Source organism: Salminus brasiliensis, chromosome 7 (assembly GCF_030463535.1).
Source record: "Salminus brasiliensis chromosome 7, fSalBra1.hap2, whole genome shotgun sequence".
NCBI lineage: Eukaryota > Metazoa > Chordata > Actinopteri > Characiformes > Bryconidae > Salminus > Salminus brasiliensis.
Window position 1 is genome coordinate 234470 of NC_132884.1, and position 24526 is coordinate 258995.

General features: G+C 48.0%; 2 protein-coding genes across 5 annotated transcripts in view; both read right to left on the minus strand.

Moving 5' to 3' along the window:
- Positions 1–950: 950 nt before the first annotated feature.
- misp3 (MISP family member 3) lies at positions 951–8905 on the minus strand. Of its 2 annotated transcripts, none has more exons than XM_072682763.1 (4): positions 8844–8905; positions 3962–5984; positions 2036–2109; positions 951–1813 (listed from the first exon to the last, which is right to left on the minus strand). In XM_072682763.1, the coding sequence occupies exons 2-4, from the start codon at positions 5934–5936 to the stop codon at positions 1724–1726; spliced, it is 2139 nt and encodes a 712-aa protein (XP_072538864.1). In that variant the 5' UTR covers positions 5937–5984; positions 8844–8905; the 3' UTR covers positions 951–1723. The 2 variants fall into 2 exon arrangements, with proteins under 2 accessions (XP_072538864.1, XP_072538865.1); XM_072682764.1 differs by lacking the exon at positions 8844–8905 and adding an exon at positions 6290–6347.
- Positions 8906–9288: 383 nt separating this feature from the next.
- The window catches only part of palm3 (paralemmin 3), a 28270-nt gene continuing 13032 nt past the window's right edge, over positions 9289–24526 (minus strand). For 2 of the 3 annotated variants that reach the window (XM_072683271.1, XM_072683270.1), the window contains 7 exons: positions 20189–20240; positions 19004–19084; positions 17655–17773; positions 15844–15955; positions 13021–13042; positions 11587–12528; positions 9658–11342 (listed from right to left, as the gene is read on the minus strand). In XM_072683271.1, coding sequence (XP_072539372.1) covers positions 10831–11342; positions 11587–12528; positions 13021–13042; positions 15844–15955; positions 17655–17773; positions 19004–19084; positions 20189–20233 — 1833 coding nt within the window. In that variant the 5' untranslated portion in view covers positions 20234–20240 and the 3' untranslated portion in view covers positions 9658–10830. Of the gene's footprint in view, positions 9635–9657; positions 11343–11586; positions 12529–13020; positions 13043–15843; positions 15956–17654; positions 17774–19003; positions 19085–20188; positions 20241–24526 lie in introns of those variants that run through there. The other variant, XR_011979905.1, reaches the window with a different exon arrangement.

Sequence of the window (24526 nt, forward strand, 5' to 3'; positions counted from 1 at the left end):
CCCCATAGAGACCCGGAGAGTCCGGAGTGCTGATGCTGCACTGAAGCCAATCACAGAGCCAGCGTGAACCTCAACACTGAGAACCTCAACTGTTCTAGTTCTAGGTTCTAAGTTATGAGCTGCCTCACTTTGCTAATTGCTAACTTAATTAGCTAATTGTTGAAATGAATGATTAATATTAGAAAATGACTCTAATGAGTGCAGTACAGAGCGGATGAGGACGGTTCGGCTACTGGAAGATGATTTTACCTTTACAGAAAAGAAAGAACTCCAATGCTAAAGCCATTAGCTTATCTCATGTCTTAGCTTACATCAGTGTTATTTAGCTAACAGCCTGTAGCGCTGTAGCAGAACAGGGTCAACAGCTAAAGAAAAAAGGGATGAAATAAAATCAGAGGCTTCGCTAAGATTAGCCTAGTTAGCCAGCTAGCTGCTGCTTCCTTGGGTTGGCAGATGTTGGTAATCTGTAAACTTCATTAAAAATAATATTGGCCAGTTAACAAAGTAACGTTAAGGTAAACTTTTTAAATCATAAATAAGTTCTCTGGTCTAAACAGAGCAGCTGTAACGCAAGAGCTTCCTGTTCTGGGATCACGGCTAATGGAGGCTGCTATCGTGGCTAAAAGACGCTTCAGAGAAAACAGCAGCAGGCGAGGCCTCAGAGGAATGACCGGATCCAGCCGGAGTGCTCTGAGGAGAGTCTGCGGTGCTTTCTACCTCCAAGCTGCCGAGCTAAAACAAAGCCTTCAGTAGGTGGAGAACCGGGCCCCCGGCGCTGGAACACCGGCCCGCTGCGGTCTGCTGAGAATACGCCTGTTTGTCTTGGTGCTGCTCTGTCTTTGTGGGGACGGTACAGGTGTCGTCCCTGATGACTCATCGGTGACTCCGTCCTCGTCTCCCTTTTAAGCCATTCAAATCAAAGAGGCAAATCCTCCAGCAGACCATCAAGACTTTTATTTTCATGGCATTTGTTCTACTGAGCAGAGCGACAGTCAGCGGAGACAGCTTCTCCAGACGTGATCGTTCTTACCGAGGGGCAAAAACACACACACACACAATATGTAGTGATTCAGCTGTCCTGATTTCAGAATGTCAGAATTTAGGCTATGTGTAATCAATATTTCATAAAAATGTGCTCCAAAATAAAAGTATCTTAAAGTGCAAAAAAGTAAAGAAGCTTGGAGTATAGTTTTATAGCCTATATTCCTCTAGGTCTAGCTCCCCCGGCCGCGTTCGTGTATTCAGTGTTTTGTAAAACTAAGTCTGATTCGGAGTAAAAATACTAAAAGTCCTGAATCCTCTCAGAAAGCATCAGAATGGAATCAGATCAGATATTTACACTCCTGTTATTTAGGGAGGTCAGTGAGCATGAACAGCTGAAGGATGAAGGAACAGCCACAGCGTCCCCCCACTGAGCTTCCCAGGTTCTATATAAGACCATGTTAGCATGATGCTACACCCAGCTAACTAAACAGCTATCACCCAGCTAACTCGCAGCTGCTGTGTGCAATGCTGGTCAGTTTAGTGTCCACAGCCTCTCTCAGGGTCCAGTGGATCCACGCTTGTCCAGAAGCTCCAGTGTCCAGTGCTTCCTTACCTACGCTTTAGGAGCCTGTTAGCTGCAGTAGCTTTGGAGCTGATGCTTGTAGGTATGGTCTCCAGGTGCAGTCGTTTTCTGAGGTTTGTGTGTGAGAGTGTGTGTGTGTGTGTGTGTGTGTTGTGGTCATTCCTGCTGTTCTCTGTGTCCGTTGACCAGCCCGTTCTCCCAGCGTTGTAGCAGTACGCTCTTCTGCCGCTTTGGGCTTTTCTGCACCTGCATGAAGTTCACAACAGCTCAAACAGAAGACCTGCTCAGCACGGGGGCTGCAGAGCTAACGTAGCTAACAAGCAGTGAAATCCTATACCCACCAGTTAGCACTGGAGTTACAAGGTTATGCTGTTCCTGACACTGTGGGACTGACTAATGATATCTAGAATATGGAATATAAAACTAAGCAGGAGCAATAATATCCGGACGCTTATCAAGGGTTCGTACCTCAGACTCTGCTTTGAGTTCTTCCTGTGGTGGGGGGGGCCATGTCAGATCCAGCTTACCAAGAGACTGTCGCACTGTCGGATGACACACACACACACACACACACACACACACACACACAGAGGTGAGAACACATGAATAGGTGGGTGTATGTAAATATTTTTGTGACATCACAGGCTGTGTTTCCGGCGAGATTCTGAATCACTACAAATCAAAGTGTTTTATTGATACGGGCCCTTTAAGACAAACATGAAGGCCACGCCCACTTTCAAAGCCCTCTGTGGATCAGAAATGAAGATCTGAGGTCAGATTTGATCTCTCTCTCTCTCTCTCTCTCTCTCTCTCTCTATCAGACATGGCGGTGTTACTCCCTGATCCCTTAAAGCTGAAAGTCCTCTGTGTGAGGTGGTTCTCACACTCTGCCCTCGCCGAGACGCAGGAGAACCATAAACTGTGAGGTGTTTAATGTGTAAACTTTGAGCTCGGGTCGAATCTAGCGCTCTTACTGATTCACAAACTCCAGCAGTGTAGAATGATGTGGCCCGCAGAGCTACAGTCTCTTCAAGACGGGTTCTACATAGCACTGAATAGGGTTCTTAATCATCTTAAACCGTTTTGCAGAACTAAATAGAACCCTTTCTTCTGACAGTGTAGTGAAAAGGCGTGAAACCATTTCAGCACTCGAATGGTTCTTTAAACTATCAAGAGAACCATCGCCTTTACTGCAGGTAAAGGTAGGCTAACAGTTCTAGGGAACATTATCTAGAACTACACTGGGCTCTGCAGTGTTAGTGGAGGTGGAACCTCAGTGGGATGTGGTCTGTTGTTAATAGGATGGAGATTCTGATGCTCAGTGTTGTCAATCATCAGGTAGGAGGGTTCGTTAGGGCAGGCTCGTTAATTGCTCGTTAACTGCTATTTAAAACTGTTGCGGCTTCTGGTGGTTGCTAGGTTACAAGTGAGCGAGGCGGACTGATGCTTAGAGTTATTGTGAAATACTAGAACACCCCTCAGCCAATCAGTAATGTATGTAATGTGTGTGTGAGTGTGTAGAGCTGCAGGCCAGTGTTTGTTGGGTCGGGTTGTTGTTTCACTGGAGAGTGATGTTGTTGTGTAACCTCATCAAAGCCCCAGCACATTACTGCTTCCTGTGGTCAGCGATTAATCTGAATCTGGACCGCAGTGCTCTGGTAAAGCCGATTCTGGTCCAGGTCAGCGCTGCTGCTGCTGCACTGTTCATTATCCCTCAGTAATGATGGCCTGCTTCATAACCACCGCCCTGTCCTGGCAGATAAAACCCTTATTTACAGTCACCTGACCTGCAGACACACACACACACAACTCGACCTACAATACTGTCCAAGAGTCAGTAATATAGTGTTATTAATACAGGGACTGAATAACTGTGGAATTAAACATGATTTTGAGTTTAACTGTATGGAGAATGTTCTAATCTGTGTATAACACTGTTATAAGCAGAGTAATAAACTGTAGTAGAACTTTATTCTGGATATTAATATTATATTTCACATGGGAGAAACATCTATCTCCCATCAACACACACTAAACTCAGTCTCTCTCTCTCCCTCACACACACACACACACACACACACACACACATATTCACACTCAGCTACTCTCCTGTACCTGCACAAACACACCTGGCTACACACACCGCCCGTCAAATATCTCTGTCCTCTCTGTCCTACACCATCTCCCACAGTTTTCTCCTCTAAACTACTCTTACCAGCACAGGCTGAAGAGCGCCAACATCCTAACAAGTGGAGAAATGGGCGTGGCCTTTGGCTTTCTTCCCAGGAACGCTGTGTCGCTAAAACTGACACTAATGTAATTAAACCTGATCAGTAATTAATAAACCCACCGAGAGAAATTGGGTGTCCCCAAACTTTTGACTGGGGCGTGTACCTGCTGTAGTTGTAATTGTGATGGATGTTTTTGCAGGCTGTTCCGGTGTGGTTGGGAAGCAGTTGCTCGATGGGGGAATTGCAGGGGACGTTGCGCCCTCGACCTCCGACCCCCAGCCATAAAGGCTGGTCCTTTGTTTGCGGAGTTCCTTCTCTCTCTCTCTCGCCTCCCGAATGTCCTGCTGGACGTCGGGCCGAAGCGGCAGCGAGGATCGCAGCTTGAAGAAAGGGTTCTCTTTCAAGGTGGCCGACTCTTCATCGTTATCGCTCCCGTCATCACCTTCCTCACAGTTGATGTTTCGGACTCGGCCGACAGAGTAGGGCTTCACGGAGAAAGACCTTCCGTGTCCCGACCCGTCCACCACTGTCGTAGACCTCTCAGTCAGTTTATCCACCTGGTCAAGTGTGCGAACCACAGATGAGGGAGTGCTCTCCAGAATGATCACCTGACCTTTGGTACCCTCGGTGAGTCCTGGACCATGAGGTCCAGTGGAGGACAAGGTTAATCCGCCATCTGGGTCAGCTCCAAGAAACTCCAAGCTCCGTGTGCGTTCCATGGAGAGCCTGGCCGTCTCCTGAAGCTGAGCTCCAGCACTGGAAATCTCACAGGAGGAGACAGAGGATGGCCTGTTGTTCAGGATAGCGAGACACTCCTTGGGTTCCTGGAATGCCTCGAACAGGAGCTTCCTCTCCCGAAGTTGCCTCACAGTGCCTTTGTCGTAAAACCCAGGCAGCCTACCCAGCTGGACCAGAGCCTTCTCCCGTTCCACCTCGGCCTGGATTTCCTGCTGCATCTTCTTCCCGGCAAATTGCCGGTCCTTGCCCTCACTCTGCATGGACTTGAGCGGCAGCTCCTGGGAGAGGATCGACTTCTTTATTGGAATCTCCACAAACTCCTTCGCCTTGTCTTCCTCAGGTTCCATGCCACGTGACCGACGTAAGCTTTGCTCCCGTTTGATAGCCAAGCGGATCTCCCTCTCAATTGGGGTTTCATTGGGATCCGGGGAGGGAGAGGCTATGGAGGTGGAGGAGATTTCTGTGGTGCTGTTTGGGGAGAAATCCGCTGAAACCCCACTGTCACTCTGGCTGTCTTCAAACTGATCCTTATCCATTCTCTTGGCTCTCCGTGGAGCATCCGTAGACGTCACCTGCTTCAACTCTCTCCCCCAATCTTTGGCACCACTCTCTCTTCTGGTCTCTACCACGCCTGAACCTGAAACCCTCGGCTTTCTCTCTGCGTCTGTTTGCTCACTTTCCCTGTCTCCCTCCCTCCACCCTCCTGCTGCCTCTATCAAAGGCTCTTTTGCCACAATAGCACCGCAGGCTGGGCTTCCAGGATCCGGATTGGCCGCCTGTTCACCAGCAACTGTCTCTAGGGGTGGAGCAGGTGTGCACACCTGTTGCACTTCCTTGTCTTCATTGTCAGAAGCCAAAATCGAAGAGTCTGGCTCCCCCTGCTGGTGGAGTATACTGGGACCCGTGTGTGGAGGATGGTCCTCAGTGATGAGACCTCTGGAGGAGCTTCGGGAGAAGGCTGGAGTCGGAGGTTTGGTACTGCTACTGTCCCTCCGGACCCACTCTTCCCTCGCAGATGTAAAATCCAGAGGCTTGCAGTCAATCCCATGCTCCTCGCTGTTCTCTGACAGAAAGACGATGGAGTCTGAGCCCTCGGGAGAATCCGAATGTTGCTCCATGACTGTCTGAACTGCTTGTGCTGGCACTGGAGGCCAGTCATAGTCTCTGGTTGTGTCGTGGTTCGACTCCATCACTGCATCTGGGCTCCTAGAAGAAGGTGAAGAGGGAAACTCTTCGAATCTTGTCTCAGAGGGATTGTCGGTGTTCGTCTGCTGTTGTTCAGGAGAAGCAGAGTGCATGTCTTCATCCTGGGCCTGGGGGGCGAGGTCTCCAGCCATCCACAGCCCGCTCCCCCATTCATCCTGAGACTCCGACCCCAGCGGACTCCGGAAAGACTCCATTGTGGAATCGGAAGCAAAGCTTATTTACAAGATGCCAGAGATCAGGATCTGTAATTAAATTAAGAGAGTGTGAGGAACCTTTTAAAGAACCTTCACATAATGCAAAGGTCCTGTACCAATTTATTGGTTCCTTTGGATGTTCATCCCATAACCATCTATACAGAACCATCTACAAAAGGTTTTCCACTAACCTGAAGAATCCTTTAACCTCACAAAGAACCACTGAAGCTGGTTCTTTTTAAGGTGTCATGGTTTTATATAGAACCCTTGAATAAGTCTTCTCTAACCAGCCCACGATCCATCCCTAGATATTGGGAGTTAAGTCTCAGGGTCCATGAGGACTGATTCTTTACCTGCTACTGAAGATCTGTCGAGTCTAGCTCCACCTCGTCTGACACACCTGATGCAGGTAAGAAAGGCCTGAATTCCACAGCCAGGTGTGTTATGTGACCTCTTCACAGTGAAAGATCTCCAGGAGCAGGATTGGGCACCCCTGTTCTAGGACATCACGTATAGAACCCTCTCTCTTTTAGCGTTCCAGATGAGTCAGACACGTTCTGGTTTCTGCTGATCTGGAACAAGCGCTAATCAGCTTAGTTCTGTCCCCTACAAAATGACCAGGTCCTGAGCGGAAGATGGACTGGCGTGACCTCCTGGTTCCCCCAGTCCATCCCGCCTACCTGCTTGGTTGTTTCAGCACCAGGTTTTACCCGCTGAGCTTCCCCCTGGTTCTCCCATATTACTGTAAATCCTCTTTGTCAGCTTCAGGATGCCGCGCTGACCTTCTTATCTCACTCACTGACCAGCTGAGAAGATCTTCCCACTTTTGTAAGAGCTAGGCTAGCGCTGGAAACCAGCAAAACCAGTGAAATAAACATGATGTAAAATCAGGTGAGAGTGAAAACTGTAGCCAGAGAGAAGAAAACCTCGTGGCCGGGGATGAGATTGGAGGTGTTAACGCTGTAGAGGAGCTGGAAGTGTTTGTAAAGGAATTTGGGGAGAACCAGGTCACACACGGGTCCCCACGTTACCCTCACACCACTGATGAGCTCAGAGATGGCCCAGGTCCAGGGCCTAATGTCCTAAATTCTCTTTCTCACGAAACCAGGCTCCCCAGGCTGGGTTTCTGGACACAGATAAAAGCTACTGCTGGACAAACGAGCATCTGAGAATCATCATTAAAGCCGTAATGAGGAATCGCTTCTGACTGACCGAAAGCCTGCACTGAGAGAGACCCCCAATCGGCGGCAGCACAGCAGTCCTGGTGCCGCTAACGCTCAGAAAAACAACCAGAGCTGCTTAAAGAGAGACTGTCCCTTCACCTAAAACTAAACACAAACTCCTGTCCAGCCCAAGCCTGAGGGAACACCTGGCCCAAACCCGGTACTGCCTGGCTGTAGAGGAGGTCCTGGTGGGATTTCTGTCTGGAGCTGGTCAACCAGCTTGGTCTTGTTGGTCATGCTGGTTGTCATGCTCAGTTTAGTCATGGTGGTAGAGCAGATTGGTCACATGGGTCTTTTGTTGTCAAGCTGATCAGACTAGTTGACAATCTTGATCAGGCTGGTCATGCTGCTCGACCAACTGAACCATCAGACCTGATTAAAAACATACCCCTAACTGGTCAAGAGCTGAACTGGTCAAGAGCTGAACTGGTCAAGCAGCTGGAGCTGGTCAAGCAGCTGGAGCTGGTTTATTCCAGCAGGTCTAGGAGGAACTTCAGCTTCGTACAGAAAGTTAAAGGTTCGTTTCTAATCTGCTGCAGAAGGTCAGAACCGGCTCTGGACCCGGTTCAAGGTTAGCGTATCCTAGCCGCCTGTGCAGGGATCCTGCTGTTATTCCGGGCTGGCTGGTGCTGATTGGATTGGGATGCTGTTAATGCTCTGGACTCTGGACCTGCTATATTTACCTGCTGGGCTCAGAGCTGTGTCAGTGTTTGCAGGTGTCTCATGGTGTAATGCTAATTACATAAGGAACAGATTAGCGCTGTTTAATCGGCTCAGCGCCTGACCGCCTCTGTCAGTGTGACCAGGATCTATTTTCCCATTGAGGAATTACACAGGCATTACTGTGTTCTCCTGCGTGGAGCAACAGATGACCTTAATACACTATATTTCATCATTCCAACACCGAGCGAACCCGAGCGGAACCTGCGCTGCTAGCACTGCTTAGCCTGTTCATTAATTCACTTCTGTTGGATTTGATACATTTATTGATCCAAACAAACTCCCACAGAAACTCATCTGGACCTGTGATTGGTCAGAGCATACAGGAGCACACTGGGGATTGGGTATAAAGAGCTAATTTGCATATTGCAGCCAGCTTGGATATCAGCCATCTTCACAATTACGATTAATGAGCTCCATACTGGGCAACCCTTTTGTAAAGGTTCTAAAAAGAACCATATACATACTTGAATATGAAGAACCCTTTCACCAGGCAGAGAACCTGTTAAGCATCCAAAGTGTTCCTTAACTTGTACCAAAAGTGGAACCCTTTTTGGTGCTTTATAGAACCATTTTAACAGATGCTGTAAAGAGAACCATCTACAGGAATCTTCCTTTGTTTACACGGAACCCTTAAAACAAACAGAACAGAACCATTTTAGAACCCAAGGGTTCTTTGACTTTCTTTAACAATAGTGGAACACTTTTTAAAAGGTTCTATAAAGAACCATCTACAAGAGCTTTTCCTAGTACGTACGGAACCCTTTAACCAGGCAGAGAACCATTCATGTGGTTCCTCACACACCAGCCTTTAAAAAAGTGTTCTGTGTGGTACCAAAAAGCGGTTCCACTGTTATTACCCCCCTCCCTCACACACACACACACACACACACACACACACACACACACACAGCCCCACCAACACCAACTCCACCTGCAGTTTAGAAGAGAGAGAAGAGCCCACCTGCTGCTGGGGGTCCGGATCCTCAGGAGTGTGTGAGCTGTGGTGTGAGTAGAGGATAAACACACACAGGACAGCCCACTGACCCGGTCAGCTTTACTAGCGCTCTCTCTCTCTCTCTCTCTCTCTCTCTCTCAGTTCTGCTAGATGGTGTAAAAACCTTCTCATTAGTTTCCCTACAACCCCCCACCCACCACCACCACTCTAACCCCCACCCACTCCTTTTCAGTCCCTCCTTTTCACTCAACTTTTCAGTCCCTCTTGTCCCCAAACTATTAAGCAACATCAGTTCTGACCACTAGAGGGTGCACGACCCCCCCACAAAACCCCACCTGGGTCAGATTACAGGCCCACAATCCCACAATCCCACATTCTCAAGGACAGAGGTAACGGCTCTAGATCAGGCGCTCAGCAGCAGGAAGTGAACTACTGATGCTTTTATTCTGTAATCAATCAGAATTCTGTTAGAAAAGCCCAAACTGATCAAAGCAGTAACATTCACAACCTGTAACATTACTAACACTGCACGAGCCCAGAGCCCGGCGGACAGTTCCCCACCCGTCAAAACCAGGGTCAGTCCATCTGACAGCGGCGGGGGCAGGAGAGGGGACAGTAGAGGAGATGGGGCAGCGGTAGGGCAGGACAGGAGTGGACGGTAGTGTCGGTGTGAGCTGCTCTGATGCAGCACTGCTGTAGAACTGAGGCCCAAACTGAAAAACAACAGCGCAGTCGTGTTCCAGGTATCCGTCCTGCTCGGGGTCACTCCGGGTCAGTTAGAGGGTTTACGGATTATTCTAGAAAAGCAGAGACTGTAATGTTCATTATCCAGGATAAAAAACAGACCTTTCAGATTTTAATTACAGTTACAATTCAATTACATTCAACTGCATGATGCTGTACATCCTAATCTTCTGTATGAGTATATATATTTATTTATTTTATCACTGTCAGAACAAAATCATATTTCACCTCATCTGAAACCAGTGGATCTTTATACTGTGTCAGAATTTCAGGATGAATGGACCAATAGAAACGCTTCACACTGACATCCATCAAAGGTTCAGGAGGGTTTTGCTCCTCCTGTAAAGCTGCTGATCTGGAGATACGAGGTGATGATGATATTAATATTCATATTTGGGCTTTTATTATAGAGGAAATGACCAGTGGACACTGGTTTTCACATGGACACTGGTGCACTACTGGAGCCTACTGGTCTTTAAGTAGAAACCAGGTGAAAGTCCAGTTCAGTCCAGTAAAATCTAAATCCAGTAACCAGTTCATTCCAGTAGAGGTTCTGAACCAGGCTGGATTTCCAGTAGAGCTGAGGTTCTCCTGAAGTACAGTGGGTTTCTGTGTGGGGTTGGAGCTCCTGGAGCTGAACCTGCTGATGTTCCTCACTAGAGACCCTGAAGCTCTCAGGGAACACTGCGTCTCCCACAGGCTGCGTTCACTTTACACAGTTCACTCATTTTCACTCCTAGATCACACTCCTATCACCACTGCCCAACACATCTCCAGCTCCAGCTGCTTTATTCTCTTTGTTTTATATTTTTACTTTTTTCTATTTTCACGCATCTTTTGATCTCATTGTCTACTCTTTGCACTTTGTGGTGAATGGACCAATAGGAATGCTCCAGTTATTGATACTGAGTGTTTATGACTTCTAGAATTTGATCATTTTGGAGATACATGTTTTTATGTGGGCAGTGATGCAGGGTCCATGGCGTCTGTAATGAGGACGGATGATCTGTTTATTTACATTTCACTTATTTACACCTTAATGCGCATGCGCTCCGTCAGACACTGACGCAGACCGGGTCACTTGATGGTGACCCAGAAGCTGAAGATCAGAACCGATTAGAAGAGCGTGTAATGTGAACGCAGCCGCTAACACAGACAGGCGCTGTAGTTCAGGTGGACCAGCAGCAGGGGGCGACAGACAGAAACAGATAATCGAGTGACAAAGGGGGCAGAAATCACGTGACCGACATCACATGACTGAGCAGCACTGGCAGGTTTTTGTCTTCGGGCCGTCTGCCCCTCCCTCACGGTTCGAGACGGCAGCGTCGGTCAGCGGTGTGGCTTTAGAGGCCAGTAGCGGCTGTTCCTCCACTAGCTGACTGTCGGCCGGCTGCTTTCGGCTGGACTCCGCCTCCTCCACTGTCCCATCCAGTGGAATGTCCTGGAACTGCCCTGGTGAAGACGGTGCAGGCGCTGTGGGTTTTGAGGAGGACACTGCGGGGTGTAGCGCCTCCTGCTGAACTGCTTTAGGGTCTGCAGCTGCAGAGTGCTCTGGGAAGGACGGTGTGGGAGACAGGGAAGCTTCTACAGTGCCCTCTAGTGTTCCAGTGTGAAGCTGCTGCTCCTCCAGGACTGTCTGCTCCACATCTCCTTCTGCTGCACTTTGCTCCACGGCAGGGGTTGTGACCTCAGCACTGGCATCAGCACTGGCATCAGCACTGGCAACAGCACTGGCTTCAGCACTGACATCAGCGCTGGCATCTGTCAGAAGTGGGAAGAAAGGAATTACTGTCAGTCACTCTGATCACGGTACTTAAACACTGGCATTAGGCAGCATGGAGCCAATAGGGTCATGATGTTGATCTGCTCCAGAGAGTCCTATTCTATTGGCAGTACTTCTTCTCTACAGGGACTAGACAAGCTGTGCGGTGTCAGCAATGGGTGCAACTTAAAGTATGCATTTATTAGAAGGGGTGTCCACAAACATTTGGACATTTGGACTTACCAGTAGTGTCAGCGCTCCTCCCACTGCTGGTGTCTGCCCTGGTATCTGGGCTGGTTTCTGCATTAACGTCTGCATCTGCATTCGCGTCTGGGTCTGCTGTAGCGTCTGGGTCTGCTGTAGCGTCTGGGTCTGCTGTAGCACCTGCGTCTGCTGTAGCGCCTGCGTCTGCTGTAGCGTCTGGGTCTGCTGTAGCGCCTGCGTCTGCTGTAGCGCCTGCGTCTGCTGTAGCGTCTGGGTCTGCTGTAGCACCTGCGTCTGCTGTAGCGCCTGCGTCTGCTGTAGCGTCTGGGTCTGCTGTAGCGCCTGCGTCTGCTGTAGCGCCTGCGTCTGCTGTAGCGTCTGGGTCTGCTGTAGCACCTGCGTCTGCTGTAGCGCCTGCGTCTGCTGTAGCGTCTGGGTCTGCTGTAGCGCCTGCGTCTGCTGTAGCGCCTGCGTCTGCTGTAGCGTCTGGGTCTGCTGTAGCGCCTGCGTCTGCTGTAGTGTCTGGGTCTGCTGTAGCGTCTGCATTAGCATCTGCGCTGTTGTTTGTGTCTGTAACTGCGTCCACTTCAGGCTGCTCAGCATCACAACACACTTCTAGGTGATTCTCAGCTCCTCGTGTTTCTTCCTCTTTGTCATCTGCAGACTCCGCCCCCTCCTCCAGCTCCTCAGACTCCACTCTGGAAACTTCTGAAATTTCCTCTCCCTCATCCGTGATGATCACTCTCTCTGCTCGGATGATCGCACTGTCGTCGTCACACACGCCCTGGCCAGGCTCCGCCTCCGAGAAGCCCAGGAATGTCAGGGTGATCGGGCCCTCTGCTAGCCCGTTAGCTTGTGCTAGCCCGTCCTGAAGAGGGGCATTGTGGGATTTCTCCTCTCTGGCAGTGCCATTGGTGAGAGAGGGTGTGACCGAAGTCTTCTCCATAACATCCGTGACCTCTCTGACCTCCACCGAGTGACCTGCGGATCAGAACACGAGTCACGTTAAAATGAATCTTTAATAACATTATCCAGAATGAATTTCTGAATGGTTGTGTTGTTTTAATGAATGTGTTTTTATGTATTTATTTTAGGAGGTTAAATATTCTTCACAAGGGGGCGCTGTGAAATGGTGTTGATGGCACCTCAGCAGTAAATGAAGCCTTACCAAGTGAAGCAGGTAAGAGGAAGGAGCTGCAGGAGAAACACAGCAGAACAGAGAGAGAGAGAGAGAGAGATCAGCAGAGAGTAGAGTCTGGAGTCAGGCCCCGCCCACTCTGGAAACTGCATTTCAAAAATATCCGAACAGGGTCTCAAACTGGTCGGACTGAACTGTGTTTGTGTGTGTGTCTGTCACACACATACACACACACACACACACACATACAGGTGAAGACAGAGGGAAGGCTGGAGGTAAGATAGAGGACAGGTCTGGATGGGTGCAGGTGGAGTAAACAGGTGTGTCTCACTTACCTGCTGTCACTGAAGCATCTCCCTGTGGGACAGACATGAGAGAGATGGTCAGCAGATGCTCTCTCTCTCTCACACACACACACATACACACACACACACACACACATACACACTGGCTTTCAGCTGATTAGCTCTGAGCATTGTGAATTTTAAATGGTGGTGATGTTACAAGGAAAAGGCACAGTAGTAAGACTATAATACACTACAGGAAGCATAGGGGGCGCTCTATAATGCTCTATAATGTTCATATGATCCACACGCTCATTCTGACAGACTGTAATACACTACAGGAAGCGTAGGGGGCGCTCTATAATGCTCTATAATGATCATATGATCCACACGCTCATTCTGACAGACTGTAATACACTACAGGAAGCATAGGGGGCGCTCTATAATGCCTTATAATGTTTATATGATACACACGCTCATTCTGACAGACTGTAATACACTACAGGAAGCGTAGGGGGCGCTCTATAATGCTCTATAATGTTCATATGATCCACACGCTCATTCTGACAGACTGTAATACACTACAGGAAGCGTAGGGGGCGCTCTATAATGCTCTATAATGATCATATGATCCACACGCTCATTCTGACAGACTGTAATACACTACAGGAAGCATAGGGGGCGCTCTATAATGCCTTATAATGTTTATATGATACACACGCTCATTCTGACAGACTGTAATACACTACAGGAAGCTTAGGGGGCGCTCTATAATGCCTTATAATGTTCATATGATACACACGCTCATTCTGACAGACTGTAATACACTACAGGAAGCGTAGGGGGCGCTCTATAATGCTCATATGATACACACGCTCATTCTGACAGACTGTAATACACTACAGGAAGCGTAGGGGGCGCTCTATAATGCTCTATAATGCTCATATGATCCACACGCTCATTCTGACAGACTGTAATACACTACAGGAAGCGTAGGGGGCGCTCTATAATGCTCTATAATGCTCATATGATACACACGCTCATTCTGACAGACTGTAATACACTACAGGAAGCGTAGGGGGCGCTCTATAATGCTCTATAATGCTCATATGATACACACGCTCATTCTGACAGACTGTAATACACTACAGGAAGCTTAGGGGCACCATTTACTGCCATTACTGAAAAACTTTTCTGAAGAGTGTACACTAGTGTGGACGTGTTCCAACATTTCATGCATGCAGTCACACACCCATTCATTGTCGCTGCTGTTTCCTCAGGATCAGCAACACACACACACACACACACACACACACACACACAGTCTAACATTGTGTTTTCTTATCTGGCCTGTTTTGGTAGAGATAAGCATCAGTAACAGTCTTTCTCTAACATTTCTCGAGAGCTCCAGCCGGTTCTCACAGTCTGCCAGATAAACAGCGCACACCCAGCCTGACTGATTATCCGCCCACCATCGCGGATGCAGGACTGACTGGCTGATTATTGATCCCATGCTCAGACACTGTATTCTGTCAGCCCGCTGAGGCAGTGTGTACTGTGCTGACTGATTACCCAGCAGGGGGAGCCAGTGAGCTGTGATCAGTCAGCAGAGTGAGAGGGATCAGTGTTCAGCCGGTCTGTGTGAATATGGGAAGGTAATACTGCATGTCTGATTATTCCTTATGACTGGCACAACGAGTCTGATGCCCACATAGATGGTGCTGCATAAACAGCTCCATGTACCTGATGCCCATCTGAATGCCATTGTGAGACATATATGAGTGGCACTATAAGACTGATGTGGTGTGTTTGATGCCCATGAGTGGCACAGTGTGTTTGACACTCAAGTGAGTTCCAAAGTGAGTCTGATGCCCATATAAGTGCCACAGTGAGACACGATACGAATAGTTTCATGTATCTGATGCCCAAGTACTATACGACCCAATTGCACTATAAGACTGGCACAGTGTGGCTGATGCCCATAAGACTGGCATAGTGTGCCCGCTGTGTTGGAAGTGCAGATGTGTTTGGGGGAGGTGTGAGGAAGACTGACTCTGGGTAAACAGCCTCTCCTGAACCCGGTCCAGTTGGATCGTCAGAACAGAATAAATGTTTAGGTGTGATTTGCATTCTGAGCTGCTGCTTCCTGCGGCTGCCTGTCAGCACAGAGTGTGTTTAGGTGTGTGTGTGTGTGTGTGTGTGAGTGTGTGTGTGTGTGTGTCAGCTGGCCTTGGCTGTGGGCGCTGTGCAGGGTTATTGTGAACAGAAGCGCTGTACGCTGTCGCCTCCGCAGATCCTCCTTTCCCCCCCGGAGCTGGGAGGCAGCGGGGCGGCGGGGCAGCAGGGGGGGTCACTAAGTTTGTTTAGAAGCTTGAGCAGCTCTGCATCTCCTGACGTCCAGCAGAGCACATCACTCACTAATCAAATCATAATATGCAAATCAGCTCCAACCAATCTGAGTGTTAGCTAACGTGTGCTGACCAATCACAGCTCCAGATTATAGAGTTGTGAGGGGTGCTAGGAGATTATTTTGGCTAAACAAGCGCCCCCTTTATAGCGCCCCCAGCCTTTAATACTGAGATACGTAAATGAGCTCTAAATGGGTGGGGCTACACTGCTGTAGGCTGAGTGGGTGGGGCTACACTGCTGTAGTGAGTGGCTATAACTGCAGTAATAGCTGTCAGCTCCAGGACTGTGCAGGTTTGCTTTTCTGCATGCTGTGATTTTGATGACTGCGCCAATGCTTTGCATATGCAAATTAATAGTTCTGAATAATTAAGCTTTCATGTATTTGCATATTCACTGTGATAACTGATTTATTTTGTTGATAGGTTAAAAGATGTGGGAAAGTGCAGATTGTTGATAGTGTCTCACCTCTCCATTGCCATGACGACCAGCGTGAGCCTGGGCCGAATCTGAGCTGTTCTCAATTTGGTCCTGTAGCCTCCCTACTGCCTCACCCAACCGCTCTGTCTCACTCTGCAACCTGAACACATCGATATACACAATAAGTTAGGGTGTAGGGGTTAAGGTGTAGGCGATAGGATGTAGACGGTAGGATGTGGGGGACAAGGTGTAGGGGATAGGGTGTAGGGGTTAGTATGTAGGGGACAGAGTGTAGGGGATAGGGTGTTGGGGTTAGGATGTAGGGGTTAGGGTGTAGGGGATAGGGTGTAGGAGATGGGGTGTAGGGGATAGGATGTTGGGGTTAGGATGTAGGGGATAGGGTGTAGGGGATAGGGTGTGGGCTGTAGGATTTGAGAACTGAAGTTAGTGAAGTTTAGTGAATGTAGAGGTATCGAGTCTGCAGGTTCTGTAGGTTCTGCAGGTTCCACGTTCTCTCAGGAACAGAGACAGACTAACTCAGCACTGCCATCAGCTCCTAATTACAGCTACTAACAGCTGGAGCTCCACCCCCCACCACCAGCTGTTCACAGTAACAAGTTCTATATCTGTACTGCACACACACACACACACTGTATTAAAAAGAAGAGGTAGGGTTTAACAGGATTTTGGGTGTAGATAGGGTGTGGGATTTAGGGTGTAGGGTTTAGGGTGTAGATAGGGTATAAGGATTTAGGGTGTAGATAGGGTGTGGGATTTAGGGTGTAGATAGGGTATAAGGATTTAGGGTGTAGACAGGGTGTGGGATTTAGGGGGTAGATAGGGTGTGGAATTTAGGGTGTAGATAGGGTATAAGGATTTAGGGTGTAGATAGGGTATAAGGATTTAGGGTGTAGACAGGGTGTGGGATTTAGGGGGTAAATAGGGTGTGGAATTTAGGGTGTAGATAGGGTATAAGGATTTAGGGTGTAGATAGGGTATAAGGATTTAGGGTGTAGCCAGGGTGTGGGATTTAGGGAGTAGATAGGGTATAAGGATTTAGGGTGTAGATAGGGTATAAGGATTTAGGATGTATACAGGGTGTGGGATTTAGGGGGTAGATAGGGTATAAGGATTTAGGGTGTAGATAGGGTATAAGGATTTAGGATGTATACAGGGTGTGGGATTTAGGGGGTAGATAGGGTATAAGGATTTAGGGTGTAGATAGGGTATAGGATTTAGGGTGTATACAGGGTGTGGGATTTAGGGGGTAGATAGGGTATAAGGATTTAGGGTGTAGATAGGGTATAAGGATTTAGGGTGTATACAGGGTGTGGGATTTAGGGGTAGATAGGGTATAAGGATTTAGGGTGTAGATAGGGTATAAGGATTTAGGGTGTATACAGGGTGTGGGATTTAGGGGGTAGATAGGGTGTGGAATTTAGGGTGTAGATAGGGTATAAGGATTTAGGGTGTAGATAGGGTATAAGGATTTAGGGTGTATACAGGGTGTGGGATTTAGGGGTAGATAGGGTATAAGGATTTAGGGTGTAGATAGGGTATAAGGATTTAGGGTGTATACAGGGTGTGGGATTTAGGGGGTAGATAGGGTGTGGAATTTAGGGTGTAGATAGGGTATAAGGATTTAGGGTGTAGATAGGGTATAAGGATTTAGGGTGTAGACAGGGTGTGGAATTTAGGGTGTAGATAGGGTTTAGGGATTTAGGGTGTAGATAGGGTTTAGGGATTTAGGGTGTTGAGTAAACCCTTTTAATGTAAAGTTTAATGTGTAGGGTGTAGAATGCAGGGAGAAAAGAGAGAGAGAGAGAGAGAGAGAGAGAGAGAGAGACATTAGGACTTGCTTTTCTATGTGTGCTTCCATCTGTTGGGCATTTGGACCCCAGAGAGGCGATCGGGGTCCTGCGGAGTCTGGAGAACTGAGAGGAGCCTCCATCAGCCACTGATCCCTCAGAGACTTCCTCTGAGAGAGAGAGAGAGAGAGGGAGAGTCACTGTATGAACCTGGCCTTATCAACCTGGAGTGTCCACTGGAAACCCACATCAGAGGCAGAGGGTGAGGGTTCTAGAAGAGTGAGGGTTCCAGTAGAGCGAGGGTTCTAGAAGAGTGAGGGTTCCAGTAGAGCGAGGGTTCTGGAAGAGTGAGGGTTCTAGTAGAGCGAGGGTTCTAGTAGAGCGAGGGTTCTAGAAGAGTGAGGGTTCCAGTAGAGCGAGGGTTCTAGTAGAGCGAGGGTTCTAGTAGAGCGAGGGTTCTAGAAGAGTGAGGGTTCCAGTAGAGCGAGGGTTCTAGTAGAGCGAGGGTTCTAGTAAATAAGGGTTCGAGGAAGATTCGTCCTCCTATATGAGCCGCCAGACCTTCATGCTTACACCTCCTGCTTCATACACTCTCAGCTCTGCGTGTTGTGTGTGATTGTTGAGTATGTGTCTATTTGTTGCATGTGTGTATGTTTGTGTGTTGAGTATGTGTGTGTATGTTTGTGTGTTGAGTATGTGTGTATGTTTGTGTGTTGAGTATGTGTGTATGTTTGTGTGTTGAGTATGTGTGTGTATGTTTGTGTGTTGAGTATGTGTGTATGTTTGTGTGTTGAGTATGTGTGTGTATGTTTGTGTGTTGAGTATGTGTGTGTGTGTATGTTTGTTGAGTATGTGTGTATGTTTGTGTGTTGAGTATGTGTGTGTATGTTTGTGTGTTGAGTATGTGGGTTTGTATGTTTGTGTGTTGAGTATGTGTGTGTGTGTATGTTTGTTGAGTATGTGTGTATGTTTGTGTGTTAAGTATGTGTGTATGTTTGTGTGTTGAGTATGTGTGTGTATGTTTGTGTGTTGAGTATGTGGGTGTGTATGTTTGTGTGTTGAGTATGTGGGTGTGTATGTTTGTGTGTTGAGTATGTGTGTATTGAATGTGTCTGTTTGTGTGTGTGTTTAGTGTGTATGTATGTGTGTGTGTGTGTGTGTTCAGTGTGTGTGTATGTGTTGAGTGTGTGTGTGTGTGTGTGTGTCAACCTGTCTGACCACCTTAAACAAAGAGACACACTGGAGAATTTAGTTGCCGTAGGAACCGTCAGGAAGCAAAGAAAAGGAACACAAGCAGAAACAATGGATAAGTGTACACACACACACACACACACACACACATACACACACACACACACACACACACACACACACACACACACACACTAAAAGTTTGTTACCTTTAACTGCTGAACTCTGAGTTTTTCATCCTCCAGTGCTCTTTTGGCTCGATCCTCCTCTTCCTGCATCCGCCGCTTCTCCTGTACACACACACACACACACACACACACACACACACACAAATACAGTATATAGAATAAGAAGAGTGAATAGAGAATAAACTGGAATGTATAGAGTGAGTAGGTGTTTGGAGTGAGCAGGAGTGAGCTGGTGTTTGGCGTGAGCAGGTGTTTGGAGTGAGCAGGAGTTTGGAGTGAGCAGGAGTTTGGAGTGATCAGGTGTTTGGAGTGATCAGGAATATGGAGTAAGCAGGAGTTTGGAGTGAGCAGGTGTTTGGAGTGAGCAGGAATATGGAGTAAGCAGGAGTTTGGAGTGAGCAGGTGTTTGGAGTGAGCAGGAGTTTGGAGTGAGCAGGAGTTTGGAGTGATCAGGAGTTTGGAGTGAGCAGGTGTTTGGAGTGAGCAGGTGTTTGGAGTGAGCAGGAGTTTGGAGTGATCAGGAGTTTGGAGTGAGCAGGAGTTTGGAGTGATCAGGAGTTTTGAGTGAGCAGGAGTTTGGAGTGAGCAGGTGTTTGGAGTGAGCAGGAGTTTGGGTGTGTTATTGAGGCTGCCTGGCTGCGTTGCGGTTTGGTGTTTGGTTACGGGGTGTGGAGGCACTGGCTTCACCAAACTCAATTATTCAAACACTGCAGATCTCTCTCTTACACACATACACACACACTCACTCACTCACACACACACTTATACACACACCGAGACAGTGTACTGTGTGTGTGTGTGTGTGTGTGTGTGTGTGTTTTCAGCATGATGTCCTGTCTTTGTAGAACACCCAGAGACTCACACAGGGCTAACCCACGGTCTTATAAAAAAGGGTTCTGCAGAGAGCCCTATTTAAGGGTTCTTCGGTAAGCGTAATGGTTCTATGTAGAACCAACACAACTTAAAGAACCTTTTGAATGTGTGAATAAACTCTAAACAAATAGGTTCTTTGCCTGATGTACATGATTTTATAGAACTTTGGCTCTAGACAATGGCTCTAGATAGCATCAGGGTTCCACTATTGTAATGAGGTAAATAACCCTTTCCATGCTTATTGAGTCCTTTTTGGTAAGACTATAATATTGAAAAGGTTCTGTGATATGTGTGTGTGTGTGTGTGTGTGTGTGTGTGTGTGTGTGTACACACCGCTATAGCCTGCAGCCTCTGCTGGTACTTCTCCGCTTCATCCATTCTGACCCTGCGGGGAGAAAACCGGTCAGTCTGAGGACGCTCTGATCTGATGCTCAATTTCACACCATTTCAGCTTTAATGAATCTGCAGCAAATGAGCTCTTAGCTTAGCTTCATTCAGCCCAGCTCACACACCAGATTACTGTCAGAGTGAAACACACACGACTTCTCTGGAGCACCAGCAGCCTCCCACACCACATCTTACACACTATACGGACGAAAGTATTGGGACATTCAGCTGCAAGAGCGTTAGTGAGGTCAGAATGTTGGATGATGGTCACCACCCCACCTCATCATCCCCAACTCCTCCCAAAAATACTGGATGGAGCTCCTCCACCATCATTCCAGAGAGCACAGTTCCTCCACTGCTCCACAGCTCCTCAATGCTGAGGGGCTTTATACCCCTCTAGCCCTCGCCTGGCATTAGGCAGCATGGAGCCGATAGGGTCATGATGTTGATCTGCTCCAGAGAGTCCTATTCTATTGGCAGTACTTCTTCTCTACAGGGACTAGGCAAGCTGTGTGTGCATTTGCACATCTCTGTCAGCAATGGGTGCAGTTTAAAGTAGCTGAATGTTGGATCAGAGGGGGTGTCCACAAACATTTTTTTTTTTTTACCAAACTTCTCCTTTAAGTCGCATCTCGGCCCTCAACACAGAGTCCTGCACAGCGGAGTGTTCAGCTCTGAGTGTGTGTGTCCCATGTGGAGAGTGTAAAAGTAGGGTGTATTTCAGGGGAAACCTCCAAACAAGCCTCCAGGAGCAGCACACACACACATACACACACACACACACTGCAGGGGGAAACGCAGAGGAGTAAACAACGTGCCTTTGATCAGTTCCACTCTGGAGGTCCCAGCAGAACCCTGTATGCTAATTAGACCAAAATACACAGCGTCCCTGCGGAGAGCACAGAGAGAGAGACAAATAGGGAAAGCGACACGAAAGAGAGACAGAGAAAGCGATCAAGAGAGAGAGAGACGAGCCTCACTCTCTCCAAGCCTAGCTCGCTCACCCCTCAGGCACAGAGGCAGAGCGTTTAAAGGGGTACTCTAGAGTTTTCCACCCTAATCTCTATATGCTGTATCTGTAGAGTACGACCGATCACCACAGACAATCCCTTAAACACCATCACATCTACAGTACACTCCTGACTGACCATCACATCTACAGCACACTCCTGACTGACCATCACATCTACAGTACACTCCTGACTGACCATCACATCTACAGTACACTCCTGACTGACCATCACATCTACAATACACTCCTGACTGACCATCACATCTACAGTACACTCCTGACCCACCATCGCATCTACAGTACACTCCTGACTGACCATCACATCTACAATACACTCCTGACTGACCATCACATCTACAGTACACTCCTGACTGACTCACCATCACATCTACAGTACACTCCTGACTGACCATCACATCTACAGTACACTCCTGACCCACCATCGCATCTACAGTACACTCCTGACTGACCATCACATCTACAATACACTCCTGACTGACCATCACATCTACAGTACACTCCTGACCCACCATCGCATCTACAGTACACTCCTGACTGACCATCACATCTACAATACACTCCTGACTGACCATCACATCTACAGTACACTCCTGACTGACCCACCATCACATCTACAGTACATTCCTGACTGACCTTCACATCTACAGTACACTCCTGACTGACCATCACATCTACAGTACACTCCTGACTGACCCACCATCACATCTACAGTACACTCCTGACTGACCATCACATCTACAGTACACTCCTGACCCACCATCACATCTACAGTACACTCCTGACTGACCATCACATCTACGGTACACTCCTGACCCATCATCACATCTACAGTACACTCCTGACTGACCATCACATCTACAGTACACTCCTGACTGACCCACCATCACATCTACAGTACATTCCTGACTGACCCTCACATCTACAGTACACTCCTGACTGACCATCACATCTACAGTACACTCCTGACTGACTCACCATCACATCTACAGTACACTCCTGACTGACCATCACATCTACAGTACACTCCTGACTGACCATCACATCTACAGTACACTCCTGACCCATCATCACATCTACAGTACACTCCTGACTGACCATCACATCTACAGTACACTCCAGACCCATCATCACATCTACAGTACACTCCTGACTGACCATCACATCTACAGTACACTCCTGACTGACCATCACATCTACAGTACACTCCTGACCCACCATCACATCTACAGTACACTCCTGACTGACCCACCATCACATCTACAGTACATTCCTGACTGACCCTCACATCTACAGTACACTCCTGACTGACCATCACATCTACAGTACACTCCTGACTGACTCACCATCACATCTACAGTACACTCCTGACTGACCATCACATCTACAGTACACTCCTGACTGACCATCACATCTACAGTACACTCCTGACCCATCATCACATCTACAGTACACTCCTGACTGACCATCACATCTACAGTACACTCCTGACTGACCCACCATCACATCTACAGTACACTCCTGACTGACCATCACATCTACAGTACACTCCTGACCCACCATCACATCTACAGTACACTCCTGACTGACCATCACATCTACGGTACACTCCTGACCCACCATCACATCTACAGTACACTCCTGACTGACCCACCATCACATCTACAGTACATTCCTGACTGACCCTCACATCTACAGTACACTCCTGACTGACCATCACATCTACAGTACACTCCTGACTGACTCACCATCACATCTACAGTACACTCCTGACTGACCATCACATCTACAGTACACTCCTGACCCACCATCGCATCTACAGTACACTCCTGACTGACCATCACATCTACAATACACTCCTGACTGACCATCACATCTACAGTACACTCCTGACCCACCATCGCATCTACAGTACACTCCTGACTGACCATCACATCTACAATACACTCCTGACTGACCATCACATCTACAGTACACTCCTGACTGACCCACCATCACATCTACAGTACATTCCTGACTGACCTTCACATCTACAGTACACTCCTGACTGACCATCACATCTACAGTACACTCCTGACTGACCCACCATCACATCTACAGTACACTCCTGACTGACCCTCACATCTACAGTACACTCCTGACTGACCATCACATCTACAGTACACTCCTGACTGACTCACCATCACATCTACAGTACACTCCTGACTGACCATCACATCTACAGTACACTCCTGACTGACCATCACATCTACAGTACACTCCTGACCCATCATCACATCTACAGTACACTCCTGACTGACCATCACATCTACAGTACACTCCAGACCCATCATCACATCTACAGTACACTCCTGACTGACCATCACATCTACAGTACACTCCTGACCCATCATCACATCTACAGTACACTCCTGACTGACCATCACATCTACAGTACACTCCAGACCCATCATCACATCTACAGTACACTCTTGACTGACCATCACATCTACAGTACACTCCTGACTGACCATCACATCTACAGTACACTCCTGACCCATCATCACATCTACAGTACACTCTTGACTGACCATCACATCTACAGTACACTCCTGACCCATCATCACATCTACAGTACACTCTTGACTGACCACCACATCTACAGTACACTCCTGACCCATCATCACATCTACAGTACACTCCTGACTGACCATCACATCTATAGTACACTCCTGACCCACCGTCACATCTGACTTACCTGGGTCCAAAACAGCAGCTGGGGGGGGTCTCTCATTGTTTACTTTGGGGGTCTTACTTACAGTAGCAGTGTGTGAAACTACCTCCACCATGTTTGGAAGCTGTACTTTAGCCTGGCTAGCTCTCACCGTGAGCTGAAGCTGTGCTCTATTACGCCACCAAGAGGAGATTCAGATAATACAGGAGCGAATGAGTGAATTCTGGGACTGGTACAAACAGCTGTTCTGGTGCAGGAACAGGGGGACGTCTTTGGTGGGGATCTGGAGAAATATCTGTCCTTCTGCTGGTAGAACTGGTAGATGATGAGAGCCTGAGCTACAGACGTTCTACTGGAACCAGTTTAACTACAGAACATATCTGTGTTACACTTTAACCTGTTAGCTTGTACCCAGTTTAGCCACAGTTTAGCGTGTGCGCAGCTCTGAAGCCCAGTTCATCTTTAGAGATGGTGAACCGAGACGGGCCTTGAGTCTCCTGATCTTGCAGGAGTCCGGACACGCTCAGACCAGTCAGCCAAT